This window comes from Saccostrea cucullata, unplaced genomic scaffold, assembly GCF_032062105.1.
Source record: "Saccostrea cucullata isolate Sc308-1 unplaced genomic scaffold, CSIRO_AGI_Scuc_v1 ctg19685, whole genome shotgun sequence".
Taxonomy (NCBI): Eukaryota; Metazoa; Mollusca; class Bivalvia; order Ostreida; family Ostreidae; genus Saccostrea; species Saccostrea cuccullata.
Window position 1 is genome coordinate 1 of NW_026923702.1, and position 22,139 is coordinate 22,139.

At 32.4% G+C, this 22,139-nt stretch overlaps 1 protein-coding gene across 1 annotated transcript; it reads right to left on the bottom strand.

The window, feature by feature from the left end:
• Positions 1–3,401: 3,401 nt before the first annotated feature.
• On the bottom strand, positions 3,402–21,367 carry LOC134264679 (uncharacterized; the record flags this gene model as incomplete). Its single annotated transcript, XM_062746940.1, has 12 exons — positions 3,402–3,515; positions 3,715–3,810; positions 5,882–5,977; positions 10,191–10,289; positions 10,554–10,646; positions 10,945–11,040; positions 11,686–11,784; positions 12,011–12,103; positions 12,463–12,558; positions 14,858–14,956; positions 21,009–21,101; positions 21,272–21,367. Coding segments are annotated over 12 exons (1,170 nt in total), but the record flags the coding sequence as incomplete, so codon positions are not given.
• Between the last annotated feature and the right edge of the window lie 772 nt (positions 21,368–22,139).

The following is a 22,139-nucleotide window of genomic DNA, read 5'->3' on the forward strand; positions in this document are numbered from 1 at the left end:
AATGTTGATATAGCGTTTCTCTATTATCTACTGTGATGGCGGAATAGAGAACACACTATGATAAAATGATCCGCTATTTATTAGTACCCACAGTTATAATATACATGTATAAAATACAATAATTACGGAGCTAACAGAGACACGTCCGTTCTCTGCAGCATGTAACAGAAAAGAGAGAGATGATAGGTATACGTCACGACAGGTACTGTGATATACCATATGATCGGTGGTAGCAGGGCAATTCGTGCCCAGTACCTCCAGGACCACCACAATGACAACAAGTTGTTTATATTGGTCCGGAGTGACATTTTGAGCACAGTATGAGGCTTTTGACCAGGACAATAAACAAACAGGTCCAGTCCAAAGACTATTTCTACCTACGTAGGTATTAATAGCTACCTAGGTATTTAAAGCTACCCAAAGTAGCTATTTTTACCTACTTTCTGCTTTACTTGCATTTTGTGCCCAAATGCAGGAACGGCGCAACATGGTGAGCACAACATTTCTTGATACAGTCACACTGATGATGAATATGACAAAATTTTGGCCAAAAAATGAAAACTTCATATATTTTTAATTTTGCATAGAAACTAATGTAAAATTGCCGATTCAGGAAGTAATCATTTTTTGGTCAAAATTTTGTCGTATCCATCATTAGTGTGACCGTATCAAAAAATATGGTGTTCACCATGTTGCGCCGTTTGGTCTTTTGGACGCAAAATACAGAAATTATTTAAAGTAGGTAAAAATAGCTACTTTTGGTAGCTTTAAATACCTAGGTAGCTATTTATAGCTACGTAGGTAGAAATAGTCTTTGGACTGGACCTGACAAACTCGATTACCCTCCTTCCAGTCATCTAACGAACTCTTACTGGTCAAAAGGAGGGTTATATCGTGACACAAAAACATGCATGGAATCACGAATAATGTAATTTCACAGGTAAGATCTTCTAAAACAACTGGGTGCTCGTCAAATTACTTTTCTTTTCTTGAACCGTTCCTTCAATGACCGATTTTTCATGGGCGCCGCCATCTTGAATTTTATAGTCTCGGAGACATCGTTTTATTTTAAAAGATGCGCATTTACGTCAAATTTGTTATCATCAAATTGTTTTTTTTTAATTATCTATCAATTGCAACAAAAATATTTGAATATTGGCTTTTGATATTGACTATTGATATTGACTAGAAATAAAAATGCATTTTATTCCGTAAATTACCGAGATCAAGCCGAAGTTTAGCGAAAATTACATTCTATTTGTACAAATACTTGTGCCACAGAATCAATTATTAGTTTGCATATAAAAATATATGTAAAAGAGAGAAAATCGGATCCGACAATGAATATGTAAATGCGATATGCAAAATTAAAAGCGTGATTTGCGAATGAATGGTATATTTTTATTCGAAAAGGGCGAATTATTCTTAGGGCAAGTTACTTAGGTGCGAACTCTCTAGCATTCTCGCGCAAGCGTAGCCTGTCGTTTGCCAAGGACATCCAGTTTAACCTCGCTTAAGGCCAACATTTTTTTATTTACTGTTTTACGGGAGCGCCGACCCTAATTTGAGCTAAAATGAAATAAAAATAAAAGTCTCTTCTTCAAGTTTTATTTTTGTTTCTCCCGCCGATAGCTTATTTATAGTCATTGAAAAAATAAAAGAAACGTCAACAAAATTTTAACAAGTCTTTCAAAACGTGAATTGTCGTTGGCTGAGGTAAATAAATCCATCCAATCACAGTTGGCAAAACTAATGAGCAGGAATGTGAAGCGTGGATAGCCACTGCACAGCATGAAAGTTAGCGGCAAAATGTCAGAACCGTAGGTTATTGTTTTTAAATGCACCCAGTCATTTTAAAAAGTGACATGACATTTATTGGGAAAAAAACATTAATTTTAGATTAACTTTTAATGAATAAAATAGACGAAATAGTAATCTTGATCAAATGTTACGTTGAGGGCCACGGCACGTGGAAATTAAGGTTCTGTCAACCCCTTGTTTCGGGAGGTTTTAAGTACGTATTATCTTTGACAATTGTTTAAAAGCATTGAAATACGACTTAAAGATTAATCTGAAACTTATCTTTAATATAATAGTGTTTTCTTTTACTTGTAACAAGAGAATAGAACACTGTAAGAAGTGGCGTGACTGAGGAAATTCGAGTCACAACTTCCACTCGTTATTATAATGTTAATCACACTTATTATGATTCAAAATGGAATTTTACCTGTTATGTAACAAATAAATGCACATGAGGGTGATTATGACAGCTCTTTCTTTGTAAAACAGCCTTTTTACCACTAGGCAAAAACAAAGCTGCAAATGATTCGTCCATACAAATATCACCTGTTATTTTTATTCAAAAATTATGGATAAATAGAACCAGTTTTTAGAAATATACGAATTCTGCAGTAAACAGAGTAATTGTCATAGTCTATTTTACATGTATATACTTATGATATTACATTTTCCTTACATTTTCTACAATCATTTACTTTGAAAGTTATAGCATTGAGGCAATTTCAATATGTTTTCAAAAGATCATACATTTTATCCACCTACCTGTATGTGTATATTAATTTGAATAGCATTGAAAAAGATACTCAGATTTTCTTTTAATTAGTCTCACTTGTGAAATAATTTAACCAATCCATTAAATGCCTCACTATATTTCTTGCCATATGATAGCTACTCAAAAATCCAAAAATCTTATTATTTTTTGAATATCCCAAAATTATGATAAAATTCTTCTGCATGCATTAATTTTTCAAATAACACCCTGTTCCTACCAAATTTAGGCAATAGAACAATTCAATTCTTAATTTAAAAAATAAAAAAAATTGTTACATTTTTTTATTTTATTTTTATTTTTCTGACCGACTGCATGAATTTGAAGATTTTATTTTTATTTTTATTTCGACCCCCCGACTCAATTTTTTTAAAAAAAATTCCCGTAAAACAGAAAATAAAAAAATGTTGGCCTAAATATTTACTGCGTGGACCTCAGGGTCCACGCAATAATGTGTAAAACATGCAATTCTAGTTCCATTGAACGTACAAAAATGCATTAAATACATGAAGCTCAGCGTAATGTGTGTGATAAAATTACTGACACATATAAATACTAATATTTTGCATAATTCAGCACTTCAAACAATCCCCATGTATGTGTAGCTTATGTATAAACTGTAAAAAGATTCTGATATATTTGGCATTTTTTTCAAACTCCTTTATTTAAGATTAATAGATTTTTCCCATTATGGCTTTTAACGGTAAAAATAAATTTTACATGCCTCAAGGTTATGCTTCGATTTATTATATTACTTTATCACAATGTTATTCATAGAACTACAACACGATTTAACGACAAATTAAATCTTCGACAATAATTTTCAACTTACGTTCCCTGCATCGCTGAATTCCATCCAGACCAGAAAACCCTTGGTAACATTGACAAGTAACGGAATCATTACCACACGTACCAGGAAAGCATGGAGAATGATAGGAACATTTGGCTGTAAAAATAAAATGACCAGGTAGTTTCCATTTAATTACCATGCGCAAACTTCAAATAGTTCTCTGCCATTGTGCTAGACTTAAATAAAAAAGAAAATCGACCCGTCTGTAGTTTTGTAAGATTAGTTTTGTAATAATATACATATTCTACATGCGTTAATTTCTATAGAAAATATTAGCTTGTATTATAAAACTAACGTATTTCGCAAAGAGGCCTCGTATAAGTCTCATCACATGAACATACGTCAGGGTAAATGCATGTACCTCCATTCTGGCAAGGTTGTGTACAAACAGCTGAGAATACAATATTATAGAGTAATTAAGAGCCATTCTCTGTAACGACTTGAAATTTTATATAGGAGCTGTGGCACGCATAGTCTCAGAATTTCTCCAAACTCTCTATGATAAAAGTCATTGATACCCTAAACTGAAATGGGGCAAAAATTGGTTGCTATGCTTTATAGCTGCCATGGCAACATGTCTTAAAGTTCGAAAAATGGCATTTTTTAACATGTTTAGAGCCCCCATAGTTAACGTTTGCGGCAAAGCAAACAATTGGCAATGACTGTTTCCAAAAGTTGAAGGTCAGATGTCTGAAATGCATAATAAAAATGTTTGGTAAATCAACTATTACATACGTTACTATGGTAACAAAGTATTCAAAGGTAAAAAAAAATATTCATTTAATTTTATAAAGTCATACAGGTAAAAATAAAAAGCAATTATAGGATGAAATGTGACCAAATAATAGAAAAAAGAGCCTTGAAAGATATACCATGAACAAAATACGATATTTCATTTTGGTTGGCAATGGTTGCCAAGGTTTTTATACCACAGTGAGCCTTCAAAGGAACACTCTGTATGTTTAAATCTGATCCTATCTTTTAAAAAAAGCACATTTCCTCATAACTAATGATCATTTTTTAAAGATGTTGATGTGCTCCTAGTTTTCTCATTTGAAAAAAATCAGATTAGATTCTTTAAACAGAGCGTTGCTATGGAAATAAGCAGAAAATATATGCTTAAAAACCTGAAAAATATTTATTTCCTTGGATACGTACCCTTTAATGTAGATTCCCAAAATTTTTCTGATTGATAATTATTAACAGCTAACTTAACTTTTAATTTTGACCATCATCCAATCTCTACGTGGATGCAAGAAGTTGGCACACAGGGTTTAATATTGATATAAAGTTCACAAAATCGAACATTTTCTCTTCTTGGTAACCATAGCAACAGTGTTGTTTTCTTCATCGAATTTTATCAATATATGAAATTCAACTTCAGTTCTAACAGATAAGTACTATTCAAGCTGAGTCCTTTAATTTGTTTCTTGATTAAATGGCAATTTAATTCTTAATGCAGCAAAAAATAATTCACTTTTAAGCACTGTTACTTTGTTTCCATGGTAACACTGCAAAGTAGCAATTATACCCAATTTTTCTTATGGTTTTGGTGTTGCAAGGTCCTAAAAATGCATTTTTGCCAGTCTTGAATTTTCATGTTTTTCCTCAAGACAGTAGCATTAACCCAATCCTAGTTACTGGTTTTGCATGGTTACACTGTGTTACCATGGCAACCATAAAAGTTATTTATAGAATAATGTTGCTTATACTTACATACTTAAGGTCAAACATTTTCGTTGTTTTTCTTAAGTCGTTGATTGAGTTTGAGCATGTAACACCTACCATTAGTGAATACGGAGTGTTTTTCAGCATATTTCAGCATATTTCAGCATTTTAAATGTATTCCAAAAGTACCCTTGGTTACCACTTACTTAGACATATATTCTAAACAGTTTCTTTTCAGTATAAGTGACATCAAGGTGTCTTGTTCTTGTGATAATGGTTTGTTTGCTTTTTCTAGTTTTTATTAAGCCACAGTTAAGATTTAAAGTGGCTGAAAATCTTGATTTTTCAAACTTTTCCGGCTGTTGCCATAGCAACCGAGACACATAGCAACGAAATTTTGATATTTGTTTCTGGTGTCAAGTACTAAGCATGGGTGAAGTTTCATCAAAATCGGTGACCATGCGTGGCAACGAAGTTTAAGTGGTTACAGAGAATGACTATTAATATGGTGTATTATGAAATATTTGTGATAAAATTATTTACCGCGCTGAAAGCGAACATTTTCATTCTGTCGTCTGGGATCAATATTTGGAAAGCGTAATGATGATTGAGTAAACAAAATACTTGCTTGCAATTAAAGCATCGATTCTTAATGTAGGAAAAGATTTACTATCCGATAAAATTTTATATTTAGCAACTCCGGAAAAATGAACTTAATCTAGTTTCTTATCAGTTACGCGTATATTCATATAAGAATATTCACATGTGTATTTATAAACATTAACGATACGTACGATCTCCACAGTCCCTCCCTTGATAGGTACTCGGACACACACACTGTCTTGATTGGGAACAAGTCCCTCCGTTCTTACATGACGGGATACAAATAGCTGTGAATGAAGAATATAATCAATAGGCAGAAAAACACGCAAATATCTCCTTTTTTCAAATATGAGCCTGGGGAGCTTGAGATAAAAGATACCACAGAGTCTGAAACATTTGTTTCATACGTTAATATTACTTGAAAAGGCATTAATTGTAATATCACAACTAGGTTCTATGATAAACATGATGACTTTGACTTTACTACCGTCAACTCCCCTTACTTATGCAGCAATTAATATATCTTATCACCTGCATACGTAGTTTATATATCGTATGAACAACAATTTCTAAAACAAGGTAAATAATTGACAGGCAAGTTGATGAAACAAGTATATGCAAATACAATTTATCATAGAGTCAAAGGCTGACTGACGTTTTTCATACTAATTGTAAGTCTATTATTTATACACTGAATTGACGACGGATTTTTCCGTTATTTCCCAATCATGTCAAGGAGCACATGGCGGATGTGACTGGTAAGTCGGGGATGCTCACTCCTCCATGGCACCTGATCCCACCTCTGATGTTTTGGAGATCCGTATTTCCTCTTTTTCTGTTTTGTATTGTTTTATGGACTTTTGATTTTGAATACTATTCGTTATCTCTATATTTTTCCCTTTTATGTAAATTTCGTGGTTACATGTAGCTCTAGCCCAAGTACATTTATAGTATTAGACTTTTTGTACTATAAATCATGAAATTCAATATAATTATTTTGTAGCCTCATGCTGATTCGATTTCACCAGCGGAATAAATATTTTTTTAATTATATCCACTTTAAGGCGAAGTCTTGCGAATAAATTATGTAATATATTTAACCTTCTGGCTGCGGGAAGGACATATATGTCCTTTTACCGCTGGCTGCGAGAGGGACATATATGTCCCTGGCGAAGTCATAAAAGTTTGAGACGTCTTTTCACTTTCTTAATTGAAATTTATATATTAAAATAATTAAATTTGACTGCAGTTTTTGCAGAAATAAAAGCTGAAGAATTTAGAAACAACTACATATTAATGAAAGTTAAAAGTTAAAAAAATTATTTTATAATAATTGATGCATTTTTTATGTATTGATTTGCAAGTTTGAAATGCGCAAACAAAACACTGTAAAGATAAGTGTTTAAAGTCACTGAGAAAACTAGTAAATGTTATTGTCCATATAATCATTACATTATAAGAAGTTTTACTAGGTACATGTATTGGGTGTATTTACTAGTAAGATAACATTAGTGAATCTAGAATTTATAAGCAACTTTCACTAGGCCGGTATCTAATTATAACTATCAATACGACCCTAGGTCCGCAACTCACTTTCTTAACCGAAAGCTTTACTCTAATTCACGACAAAGGATTTACAATTTTCACAAGTTAAATTCACCAGGTTTTTCTTTTAGTGAATACCTTTTCTAAATTCAGTTCTAACATAAATATCGGTTATACATGTATCTCTAAGCCTAAATTAAGGAAAATATAGTCAATTTTGTTGAGGGAAAAATCATAATTGAATATACATGTAAAAAATGTTATATTAAAATTTTCAAAAGAGTACTAAATGAAAATACTAAGAATTCCTTCTGTCCTTTTGGGGGTAAAAGCACGTTACAGTGTATAATTTAGAAATATTTCCAAAAAAAAAAAGTTTACATTCAATTTTTATTCATTTACACATTTTTTCCAAGATTTAAAACGATTGCTTCTAAAAATTATCTTGATATTTAGTTTAAATGGGAAACTGACCGCGGAAATGATGTTCAGCTGCCTTCGGGTCAATTTTTAAGTAGCTACATGTAGGACATGCGAATCTCAATCACACTCTAGCAAACCAATTTCTCGATCGACCTAGGACTCTGTTAAACCCTACTTTTATCGAAGAATCCCAGTCAAATCTTCGAATAATTAATAGATAATCTGTACCTGATAAATTTGAAAGCTTTATAGACTTTCTTGGAATTAAGAGGAAACAAGTCGCTTTGCAGAGCTGAGCACATTCTATTTTCGCAACACGACCCCCAGACTCAATTCAAGTAGCATTGCAATGACTCCATGCGATACCCCTCGGCATGTCCAAACGCACAAGTCCATTAGATTTTATTTATAGATCTTATTCTACATTTCTATTTTGTATAGCTAAAAAAATCTTAAATATCGAATTCGAAGTTAGCATCTTACTCTATATGATGCTCGTTTTAGAAGATCATGAAAAGGGATACATGTACATTCCCCCTGTTTTTTTCTGAGTATATATGTTATTGTATTTTTGCTTTGGTAAATTTTCTTGTCTATGCGGCTTCAGGTTGCCTCCCCCCCCCCCCCCCCCTTATTCTTTGTTGTCGTAAGGTCAATGTTAATTTCAAGACATTGACATTTTTTTGCTAACTTGTCAGATTTAATAACCCTCATTTTATCGTATTGTAAACTTCAAAAGTCATTGCTATATCACTAATTTCAAAATTTACGTACCCCCCCCCTCCCCAACCTTAACAGCAATTCTACTATAAAAATTAATTTAGATCCAATTTATATACCGGTAGTCAATGTTTCGTTGTAAAAATAATTGAATATAGACCTGACAACTATGTAAAATGAGTGAATTTTGTAATCCCCCTCCCCCCTGTTGTCAGTCAAGCGATTAATTTTAATGATATTTCAGATGTACTAATCCCATAAGAAAAATGAAACACTGCACCCAGGTGCAATCAGGTGATATGATTTGTAAATACGACCCAGGGGTTGGGATGCCGGGGGATTTAATCGGGGGGGGGGGGGGGGGGTGTTAATCGGTGTATTGTCATAGTTCGCCCTCCTGTGTCCTTAATATGGATGTTTATGTTAGCGCGGTATGATAATTTGTCGGCACGTCCAGGGGTGTTATAGGACCGAAGACATCCAAAAATATGAATTCAATGCTTATATTTACATTCAATAATTTTCCTTCTTCATAATTGCTTATTCCGTTAATCTTAAATTTGAATTTAGTGCCCTTCAAAACTGTCGTGGTTAGTAGATGTATGAGCCGTTTGTGACGTCAAATGACGTTAAATGACGTTGAAAAGTTAAATGACGCAAACAAACATAGCGAGGAAAAAAGAGAAATATTATTACTTTACACACATGACGTTTATTTTTACATTATTTTTCAGGGTTATAGTTTCTCGTTTAATTGAAATAAAACATTTTACATTTGGTGTTCATAGAGTATTGAAAATGCATATAGTTCCTACTGTGTATTCTAATGTGCGTTGACACGGTTTCGCGTGTGTTATAGAATTCGAAAGAACTTTATTTGGTAATAACCAATATGTGCTCCCCCCCAAAATTAAACTTTGATGGAGATATATTTAATTAAGTTCTTGAATAGGAGAGTATATGCTGACTTTAAAGCAATGAATATTTTCATAACTAATGACGATATATGTACGTGATGACATCACAAACATGACGTAAATTTAAGTTTTTCATGAATTTTACAGGAAAGTGTACACATTTCTTCGATATTTTGAGTAAACGTCACCGAGCGCATGTGTGTTCAGGATCAATATTTTGATATAATGTGTAGAATGATAATATCAATGAAATATGCCAAATTGAATATTGTTCCTGAACAAACTTGTGCTCTATAAATTTTAAAGCTAAAATTGTTGAAATTTTATCCAATTTGTCCTCTTTTTGAAAAAGGATATAAAATCGGACTAGTTTGTGATGTCATAAAAACAAAAATTGTGAATACACTACTTTGACACTATAATATTTTCTTTTAATTTATATTTCTCATACAATTTATTGAATTCAGCACATTTCAGGAAATTTTTAAAATTTGACTTTTGTGGGGGCAAATATATGCAATATACCGCATATAGTTCTTTGAACGTCGTGGATTTCTAATGGATGGATATGGAAATAACGAACAGTATTCAATCTCAATGTCCATTAAACAATATACAAAATAAGAGCCGAGCAAACACGGACCTCCGAAACATCAGAGGTGGGATCAGGTGCCATGGAGGAGTGAGCATCCCCTGCCGACCGGTCACACCCGCCGTGTGCTCGTTGTCATAATCAGGAAATAACGGAAAAAATCCGTCGTCAATTCAGATTTCATAAGAAAAATTACACTGAATGTAAATATCTACTACGTCTAGTTTCCTTAGTGGTTGTTTATCAGAAACGGATGTGATTTTGAGAACTAAATGTTTTAATATATTTTGGTCAATCACTTACGAATATTGCATCCCGGACCAGTGTACCTGCCCGCTGGACAATTACAAGTATTCGGACTGACACAAACGCCTCCATTCTGGCAAACAGGGTTACAGATAGCTGTCAATATTTACAACTGCCACTATATTCATGTTTAAGACAATATTAAAAATTACATAATTTTAAATTAATTCAAAATTACTATACATTATAAATGAAATATAAATCTTTTCAAACATCAATATCTTATCATATTATTATATTACTCGATATTTTGAAAGTTCCTGTTCATATGAAGAAATAGTTTGTTTGTCTTTAAATCAGGTTTTTACCAAAAGAATATTATATCTGAAACATGTCTATATATTAACAACATAGAATTACGTGTCTCGCAAAGTCTACCAGTGTACCCCGAGTCGCAAGAGCAGAAGTCTGGACCTTTACAGGAACCAAACTTGCAGTTTGGACTACAAACAGCTGTAAATAAAAGTTAGAAACATTCACACTTAGCTACAAATTAAAGCAAATCATCACAAAAAAATGTTTACAAAGGTTATCCCTAGAAAAAGTCACAATTCTTAATAGCATATTCTCAAGACTTTTGTTCTTTTCTAGACTCATCAATCTTAAAATAATGCTCTATGTTCTAAATTTAGGTAAGACTTCCGTAATTAATTAACTGGCATTTCCAGTATATACCAATTCTGAGAGAAGCATAAAAGCGACATTTACATGTAATTATAAAAATAAACTTAAACAATATAGAGATACAAACGAATTTCGCATCCTCTTCCTTGATAGGTACTCGGACACTGACACTGTCTTGATTGGGAACAAGTCCCTCCGTTCTTACATGACGGATTACAAATGGCTGTAAATTATAAATATTCTCATTCAAACAATTTATTACGGTTGATAATCGGTATTTAAATATAAAATGTTCTTTAACGTCTTTTTATTATAGATATATTTAAATTATATATATTGGAAGAAAACAATAAGTGATATTTCTCATATATAGTTCTCCATTTTAATCACTTAAAATATGATCAGACAATTTTGAAAACATAAATAGGAAACACAAGCGAAAGGGAATACATTAAACAGAATTTTTTTTTTACATTAAGGATAATGCTGTCTTTCAATTGACAATATAATATAAAACAAGAGCTCCAAAGCCTCTCAGGGCCTTCGCCTCGGTCAATATGAATATTTTTCTGGTGAATAACAAACCATATTCAACACCAAAAGAGTCCATAATTGTATATTATGTTACAGTGTATCTAAAACAATTGACATACTCGAAAGAAATGAGATTTGAAATGAGATAAACATGCATGTATCCAAATTGATAACACCATATTTGGGTTAAGATTTTTTTTTTTCATACGTTAAGCAATTCGGAATATGGGAGTAGTAAACTGCGATCAGTTACCAGCAACCTTAAATCATCCGAAATCGATGATACGTATATTGAAAAATACATGTATTATAACGAGTCTAGGTGATCACTTACGTTCATTGCAACTCCAACCACTGTACATTCCGTTTGGACAACTACATGTATTTGGACTAACACAGGTGCCTCCATTCTGACAAGCTGGATAACATATTGCTAGAAACATTTAGAACCACCCTGTTAATCATTTTTGACACATAATCAAGAATTCTTAATCAAAAATCAATTAAATTTATTTGTTATTAATATATTTATATATTATTATTATAATATTTTGAATGTTCTTCTTCGCCTAGCCCTGAGAAGCAAAGACATAACCCCAGGATTTGTCAACGATCCATTAAAAGCTAATATATGTTAAAGTTTAAAACCTTAAACTTACGTGTCGAGCAAAGACTACCAGTGTATCCCGGGTAGCAAGAGCAGACGTTAGGACGTATACAAGTTCCAAACAGACAGCTAGGCCTACAGACAGCTGTAAACGAAAGTAAGTTTGAATTAATCACACTCAGCTAGAAACGAAATTTTAAATTCATACAAAGTGTTGTTTAAAAAGCAGAGACAGTCACTTTCTGACAATCTGAATTAAGACAAGATTAACTTTTAGACAAGATTACTAATTTCTGATTCTTAAACTTATTTGTTAAGATATACCGATAACTAATTTAACTTTCTCAGCATCTGTATTGAGTTCGATAATCTTATATTAGTTCAAAATTACTTGGTTAGCAAATATTTTCTATTCTATTTTATATATTTTGAAAGTGTTAAATGAGTAGCATTATTAATATGTTTATCTAAAAAAGCATAGCATAAACATAGAAAGATACGTACGATCCCCACAGTCCCTTCCTCGATAGGTATTCGTACACACACAGTGTCTTGATTGGGAACAAGTCCCTCCGTTCTTACATGACGGTGTACAAATAGCTGCGAATGAAGAATTCACGTTCAAAACTTTTTGATGGTATTCTGACGTTAATCATGTTTGTAATGTCCTTTTCACTTGTATTTAACAAAGATATAGAAATGAATTGAGAAAATAGCACACTTGATCATCTCAAAGGTCATCTAAGTAAATTTAGAGTTGCAAATAAAAAGAAAGCAGGAACGAGAGGGGTTATGTTTAAAAGAAAATTTGGTAACAAAAATAATTTCATAAAGGACAAAGAATATTAACCGCTGAATCTGGCCCATTATTTGATGTAAAAATCTTAACACAGTTAAAACTGTAATAATTTGCAGTTAAGAGCTCAATTTGATGCTTGTTTTAAAACCAGGTCTAACTTTAAATGGCAGGTTACAAGGCGGCCATAAGAGGGGGTTTTCTTAATTCTTGTGGAATTTAATCAAATCTTAGATACTTTTAATTTCATTTCGGCACACTTGACAATCTGAGATTTTATAAACAAAATGCATCTGATACTAGTGTATGAAATATATAAATTTGGTAGATAGGCAAGCTTGTTCTCTGAGTTTTCTGAAAGGCAGCACTATTAAGGCTTACTATGAGAAATCAACGGAAAATAGAAGTGCAAAAACGAGTATTGTTTTTAAAACTGAATTCATTTTTTTTTCAGCTGTTTTATAATCACAGAACTTAAATGCTTATGGAAATAGCAAAGTATAGCCTACTCTGTACTGTGTGAAGTTTGGTCCTATCAATGGACAGTCACGTTCTACTGATAATTAGGATTGAATATGAAACAAATAAAAGAGGAAAGTCTCTTTAAACGAATGATGTATACATATTGATGCAGACTGGATTCCAAACATTTACATATTTGGAATTATTGCCATTTTGATTGAAAAGAAAGAACACTCTTTAAACTCAAAGAAACTTAAACACTCTCTTCAGCATCTTTTGAATACTGAACATGTATCGTGAATTTTATTGATATTATATTGTTTATGTAGTGAAAATGCATTATTTCTTTAAAAATCTTCTTCTCTGTTCGAGGGTATTAAAAAGTAAGTACATAATTATAATGAGAAAGAATGCCTCTTCCAAATCTGTGAATTTTATGGCCACAGGGTAAGGGGTTCTGGTGTTAGGGTGGGGTTCCATTCATTATATAGTGAAAATGCTTTTTTTTCTTTAAAATCATCTTCTCTGCTCCTTGGTATTAAATAAACTAAGTACATAGTTATGATGAGAAAGAAAGCCTTTTTCAAAATTTTGAATTTTATGGCCCAAGGATCTGGGGTTCTGGTGTTACGGCGGAGCTCTATTGATTATAAAGTGAAAATACATTAAATCTTTGAAAATCTTCTTCTCTTTTCCCGGGTATTAAACAAACTAACTACGTAACTATAAAGTTATGGTGAGCAAGAATGCCTATTCCAAAATTGTTAATTTTATGGCCACGAGGTAAGGGGTTCTGGTGTTAGGGCAGGATTCTATCATATTATATGATTATATAGAAAAAATGCATAAATTCTTAGAAAAAATTCTTCTCTGCTCCTGGGTATTAAGCAAACGAACTACCTATATAGCTTTGATAAGCAAGGGTCATTCTTTCTGAATTGTGAATATCAAGGCCCCTGAGCCAGGGGAACCATGGGGGGGGGGCTCTACTTATATACTAAAATGAATTAATTAATTGAAATCTGCTCCTTGGTATATATAAAACAATTTTGATAAGCAAGGGTTTCTTTTCCAAAATCGTGAAATGTGTGGACCAAGGGTCAGGTGTTCATATGTGGTATTGGCACTACTGATTTTTGCTGAATATAACTGGTAAGTCGAAATGTATTTTATATTCCCCGACTCTGTTTTTGGGTTTTAAGTAACCAAGGTAAGCATGATAAGTGTATACTCAGTAGTTTAGATAAGCAATGGTGCCCCTTCCAAAATGTGAATGCCATGACGTCTAGTTTAAACCATGAATCGTTGGAAAGTTGCTGCATGGTGTTCGTGTAACCTATAAGGCCCATGGGCCTCTTGTTCCTCAACATATTCGGGTGTGTAATCTTAAATAGTCGAAATAGACTTAAAATTTTATTGGTAGTATATAAGAAATGACAATACGGAAATTGCTTCAAATATCTTTTCTAACATATGTAAGAATTAGTTTAACTACAGTTGGAGAACAGTGTTTTTTCAAATATTTAGTAAACTAGGGGAAAACAGGAGAAAGTACCAGTGTCCATATAAAATGTTAATATGTTCCAAATTGATGTGATAATGTGATTTTGAAAGAGATAAAGTAAATTAAATATCACTTACGGACATTGCACCTCGAACCAGTGTACATGCCCGCTGGACATTTACATGTATTTGGACTAACACAACTGCCTCCATTCTGACAACCTTGATAACATATAGCTGTAAACATATGCAGTTATGTTAGCGTCATTACAAAGAATGATTAAGGTAGATCGCGGGTTTGCTGACGTCACAATTGGATTCGACGTAAAAAGCGTACAGTATCAAACTACAAACAAGCAAAAAGTATTTCCATCATAAAATAAAACAATCATTAAAGCTTGTTTTGTCTGTAAAAAATATTTATTTAATAACGCGATAAAAAATAAAGGATTAATTAATATCTAATCAATATTATATTAAATTGAAAGTTAATATTAAGTTAAAATACGAAAGGTCAAAATTGATTCAAATAACATGACTCCGTGTTTCATTGAAAAAAGTGTGACAATTTAGGTACAAATGTAAATTATGACAATGTTCAACAGTGAATTGTTGATTACATTGTGATTCTGAGACGTACGTAAATAATGACGTCCCACTAACGTTATATAACGTCTTAATGAAATTAAATACGTTTGTTACAAATTTATAAAACTTTAAAGTTTTTTTGCAAGAAAATGAGCGAGAACACATATTAATTTTTTTTAATAGATCGATTCAAAATATATCTCACATTCATCGTGTTGAGTAATATAAAATTCGTCTGCGCCGTTTTTATATTATAGCGAGCGCAGCGAGGCGGTGCGAAGCGCCGCTCGCATAGCGAGCTCTTAAAGCAACGCCTTTGCGAAGAGAAAATTCGGACTTCTGCACATTCATTCGATAGAATTTTTTGATGCCGAATTTGGAGCCACAATGCATCACTTGTTTTAGCTACGTTCTCGCGAGAATCACGCCAAATGTTCAACAAAAAGTTTACTCGCCTTGATTTAATGGATATATATTGAAGATAAATAGAAAATAAAACGTTCTTCATTAACTTTCAGCACTGTTCAGGCTTTTTCTCGTATTATATTGCAATTTGCATACGTCATGTGACGTCAGAGTCTAGACGCACCGAATGTCACGTGCGGCTTGACGAGCCCGATCTAAATCAAAACAACAGAAGAGTTTGCGCTCGCTCTAACGGTCGCACCGTCAACATATTAAGCATGGTTTTGAAATGCGTTTACCGGTGAGAAAGGCGCATTTACTATATATTTCATTGTAATAGCGTCACTAGTTCTCATAACATTTAGTGCCTTTGAAATACGATAACAATATAACCACGCAGACGAATCTCACAAAAATTTCAGAAAGTAAAATTTGAATCGAGAGGATTAAGTTGACAAATTTTCGGAGTATGTTTTCAGGCAGACAGTAAACCCGCGATCTACCTTAAATGTAGACTTAATTGATTTAAAAATGATATACATTAAGTTGTTCATACATCATTAATTTAACATTTTGACTCCTCATGTTTAAAGGAAAAGCGATTATTCAAAATAAAACTTCGATATTCAGCATTTGCAAAGGAACTTATAGAGGGCGGAGCCCTCTCACGGGCCCGAAGGGCCCGTGAGAGCGAAGCTCTCCCTATAGGTAACACGTATGTATATGAAAAATAAAAGAAATCTATCGTAAACTATATGTCATTTACAATACCTATGGAACTGAGATTCTTGTCGCCAATATGGCGTCGTCATAAAATGGCGTCGATTTTATCCACGCGTAAATTCTCGTTGTTGATGAGACTTTCATCAAAGTAAAAACATTTAATCCAAGGATAATGTGTAGTAATTCTTTTTTACTTTAAATCAAATCCATTTGTAATCATTCCATTCCTACTTTCGTTTTAGACGTTTAGATTTATTTATAATTCGCGCTAACAAGTAAAGCGGCATTTGATTGGTCAGAATTTCCCTAAAGGCGGCGCTGTCGTCTGCACTATGGAGGAGCGGATCTATCTGTGGCCCCTTTTACAAGAATATCCTTATTTATTTGTTAAATAAAATTTGCCAATAATAAATGTCTTCAGGATTATACTTGTCAATACATACTAAGCTAGAAATTATATGTAGGATTTTTTTTTGACAGTATAATTTGTTGAACAGTTAAAATTTTTTAATAAAGTGATAAAATAAAATACCCTGTGAAAAGTCTCACAGGAGACTCAATAAGAGTGTGTGGATTTCTTTTTTTCTTTTCCTTTTTTTTAAGGTATCCAACTTATTTATGAATTTCTACTTGTACATGGAAACATAAGTATTTAGCAGATCTATGGAAGTCTGAATTTCATTTTTGTTGTGATTTTTTAAAATTTAATATTTTATTTTATCAAGTTTTTCAAATGACAAAATTTCAGTTTCTTATAAAGATCACTATCAAAAGAAAAATCTAATATGATGTATGCATTTAAAAAATTCAAAAAGATTTTTTTTTGATAATTGGAATTACATATAAAGTCTAAATTAAAGCAGGAAAAAATAAGTTAAACAGTGTATAATGTACAGTCTGGAGAGGTAGTTGTTCAGTTTAGTAGTACATACATCTTTCAGTAAATGCATGAAAATATCCACAAAGTTATACGACTTCAAAGTGCAGTGCATTCTGTTAATGTATACATACCTATATGCACACTACAATACTCATATTTAATACACATCAAGCATATTAATATAATTTTCAATCCTAATAAATGTGCTTATCTATTAAAAACATGAAGCAAATATTCAGAATCTTTGTTTGACATCGATAAAATATTCTATTCATAACTTCTCAAAAGTGTACCCTATTATTATATTCACAAGTGTTGGATTTGAAATTATATAATTAACTACCCGGTATTAATGACAAGGGTACCAGAAAAAAAAAACTTTTAATTTTAAAGTATTTCCCCAGATATATAACTGTTTTCAGTACAATTATGTTAGATTTAGAAAATTCTAAAGACTATTTGAATCATATTTGTTTTTTTTTTTTAAATTGAAAGGTGAAAGATACATTTTTCATTAAAATTAAGAAAACAATAAATATAATTCATGGGTTACAAATAATGTAAAATAAAAAGAAATAAATAAAAAGAAAAAAGGTATGTCACAACAGGGACGTAGTATTAAATGTCCCTGATCGTGCATCCTTTAGTTTGCAAATTTTTTTCTCATAAAAGTTGTGATGCTGTTATATTTTCAACTCTTGTGATAGTAATTAACACAGTCAAATGTTGGTCTGATGATTAGATTCATCCAGGAAGTAGATCATCTGCCTGTAGTTTGGGTCCCAATTTCGTCTTCTGATCTGGTCTTGACAATAATATTGTTCTTACTTTAGATAACATCATAACCATGCAATGGGAGTAATAACAGTTGAGAAATGACTTGAGGTTTCTAGATAAGTGTACAGTTGTTAAATAAGCATAATTATAAATCAATTAGTGAAAGAAAAAGAATTGGTGCTCAGAAAACTTTATGAATTGATTATTTTTTTATTAACATTGATTGGATATACTAGTATTTTGGAACAAGTTTACAGTTACGTGTATAACTATTAAAGTTTGAGGTGTCGTTGGACCGAGGTGTCCTACATTTCTTGGGCCCGGTGTGTTGAACCCATTACTGGTCCAATGACCCAATGCATGCCCCTCTTTTTTCCCACAACGTTCTTGACTTTAAGTGCTCTGGCTAGACAACCATTCATCTCATGATGAAATATCTTGAATTATTTGAATGAAAAGTAATGAGGTACATGTAAGAGATGGGAAAGCTTTTTTTTTTTTCAAGAGAACTGATTTCTTTGTTATGATTTTCTGACACTGACCATAGACCTGCATGAAGCGAACCCTTTGCTATAATTAGTTCTACTAGATAATTACCCGCGCAAGCGCGGGAAATTGAATTTAAACATAGAACTTTACCATTTACAACAGAAAATTATATATTGTAGTTAGAAGTTATAGATTTTACTGATAGACTACAGACTTACAGAGGGAAGAAATACTTTGTTCAAAAGTCCGCATGAAAGAAATATTAATGTACGTCACCATTCCCACCCACTTTTTGTGAAAACTTTGAAAATAAAAAATGCTTTAATTGACGTTTATGTCTTCAACATTCATACAATGTTATGGATATTGCACTTCAAATGTTCTTATTTCATTTTCATGAAGGATAAAAGCAACGAATATACATAATATACAAATAAATTGATTTTGGGGAGTTGGGGGAGGGGTAAAAAATTCACAGGTACTTGGGTCTTGGTTTATAATTATATATGTACCCTTATTAATACGTAAAAAGGCTGCCCCCCCTCCCCCCACTTTTTTTCCCACCAATACTTTTACTACTGGAAATGTTCAGTGAAAGGCTGGTTGCCCCCCCCCCCCTTTTACTACAGGAAATTCATATAAGGGAAATGTAGTGTTGAATTCAAAAAATTTGATTCTGAAAGAAATTGGCATTGGAGGAAGACTTTTTTTTAGAGAGAAAAAAGCTGAAATGTCTTTATGAAAGCACAAAACTTTATAGCTGTAATTAAATGTATTTGAACAATACCTTATTCATAAGTTTTCTCTTTTATTGAACGCATTTAAGTTGATTACAAATTGTACGTCAGGTTCGTTACCACGATGCTCTCAGGACGGAAAATACAGTTTTTATCGATAACCTCAGAAGAAAAAGATATATGTACATTACATATCTATTTTAGTCTTTCGGTGTATGTATTTCCTATATTCAAAATATTTTCATTTGTCATTTACTCGTCCTCAACTTATGATACCTCGCTGTCGGCTTGTCATGAGTTCACATGGGATACTCTTTCATGTAGTATCTCACAATTGCTTGCGATTTACCATTTGCCTACTAATATAATCCTTGTATCAATAAATATTAGTGTTTTTTCCCGGCAACAATATGTTTCTGATAAATTCCAAGCATATTTTGCTCGTTTTTACAAAACTATTGTTTTTATTGTATTCTAATTTATATAACATCATTTGTTGTAAAACTATTTAATCAATTAACCCGTTAATTACAATATTTATAATTATTTCTTGATTAAAACAATGTAGCAAAAGGGACGCGATGTTCTAGAAGCTTCCGTCAATATTGAGATCGGTGATTGACGAAAATAATTTACACTTTTCGCTTTTTAATTGGTCACCGCAACTTATTTCTTTTATATCAATTAAATCAAGTTTTGATTGCATAATTCAGTGATGACATTTTATGAAATAAATAATAGATTGTTTGTTGTCAGTTTCATTAAAATTTGTCAGTAGCTTAGATCCGCCAACCGGAAACGCCACAATTCTCACGTTGATGCTATTTCATGGCTGTTTTCAGAAAATTGAAGTAGACTTTTAATTTTATGTACGATACTTACTATCTGAGTGAAATCTGAATATAGTTTACGGACATCATCTTGTATGTAGTGTAGTATTAGACGGGTAAGTAAGAACTCTTGTGCACCCGTTTCGGAGTTTATTTGCAAAATTTATTAATTTATAAGTATAGATACATTGACAATTTCAGAATTTAACTGATCAACTGATTTATCATTAAACAATAAAATGTACCAAATTTCTCTTCACGGTTCCGCCCTCACTAACGGTCACACCGTCTAACATATTAATAGCGAGCGCAGCGAGGCGGCGCGAAGCGCCGCTCGCGTAGCGAGCTCAATAGACTAACGTGTACGAACAGAGGAAATTCGGGTTGGAATCTGCACATTGTTCCAAGAAATTTTTATGAGTCCACGTGAAAACATTCTCATATCCCAATAATCCTTTGCGGTGCATAGCAACATGGTGGCTAAAACATAGCAACAACTTACTTGAAAAAAATTACAAACAACGATTTAATGCAATCTCCATGCCACAAAACTATCGTTTGCGTTCTAAGTCAACAGGACTTTTTATTTGACGTCATACTTTCGTAACTTAAACGGCTCGGGTATTTCCGATTTTGTCGGAAACTTCCGAAAAGTTCGGAATCTCGATCCCGATGCCTGGGAAGCGATTTTTAAAAATTCTTTTCTTCTTTTTAAATGAACTGAGTTTAGGCAGTGCAAGTAAATGCTGTGTCAGTTTTTGATAGTAAATAACTGCGCTCGCCCCAACGGTCGCACCGTAGAACATATTAGCTATAAAATAAATATATAAATTATTTGAAAAACCTTAAAAAATATTTACGTGTCTGGCAACGACTACCAGTGTACCCATGGTAGCAAGAACAAACGCCAGGACTTGTACAGGACCCAAACTGACAGCCAGGATTACAGACAGCTGTAAACAAAAAATAGAAATACTTACAGCAAGCTATGATTAAACGCTTTAATATAGAAAGAAAAAAATTAATTTCAAAATATTAGAGAAAGTTATGATCGTAATAAATAAGTTTCATTTCTTTTTAAAAATGTAGCTTGTATTCCTCAGTACATTGTAGAGTTTCTTACGTGTTTGACAGGAACTTCCAGTATACCCACTCCTACAGCGGCAGACGTTAGGAGCAACACAACTACCACGCCAATGACAGGATCTGCTGCATATAGCTGTTCAATCACGAAACAAAATGCACTTTTTTCTCTTGTAGAAAATACACATTAATTTTGTGAAATAAAAATTTCATCGCGTAATCATGCAATTATTTGACTATTAGAGCCAACATAATGTCATTTTTCTGGCATTAAAATTTTACAAGCATAATTTTTTTTTAATTTTAAACCTTTATTGAAGCAGATTCAAAAATCAAAAATTTAAACCTTTATTGAATTTAAGTAGATTCAAAACCATTATGTTTTATAATTAGAAAAGAAAATCAAAAGCAGGGGTTAATGATGTAATTTGTTGTACAAATTTATACAAAGAAGTGTAATTTGTAAGTAAAAATAGCTACCTTTACCTCTGGACTTTCATAATATCTCAAATATGCATGTATTTGGCATCATGTAATGATATAAGTCAAGACAAATTTCAGAAATAAAATTTTTTGAGCCATCAAAAATATTTTTTACTGCAAAAATAACTATGTGTGCAACCAGTTATTCATAGCACCCACGTGTCCCACTATCATTGATGCACTGGCATACTATAATAACTAGACAGTGTTTCCTTTAATAATTTTTTGTCTCATATGCTCGACAGGCTCACCGCAGCTATAGTTTCTGTCTTTTTCTTATTCGACAATTTAAAAGGAGAGTTAGAATTTAAGTATTTTGTGCATTTGTGAAATTTTGAATGACTGTGTGTCATGAGACATAAATATTAAACTATTTTTTATTCTTTGTTTCTTTGCAATGAGTTATACAGATTTAATCAATACCG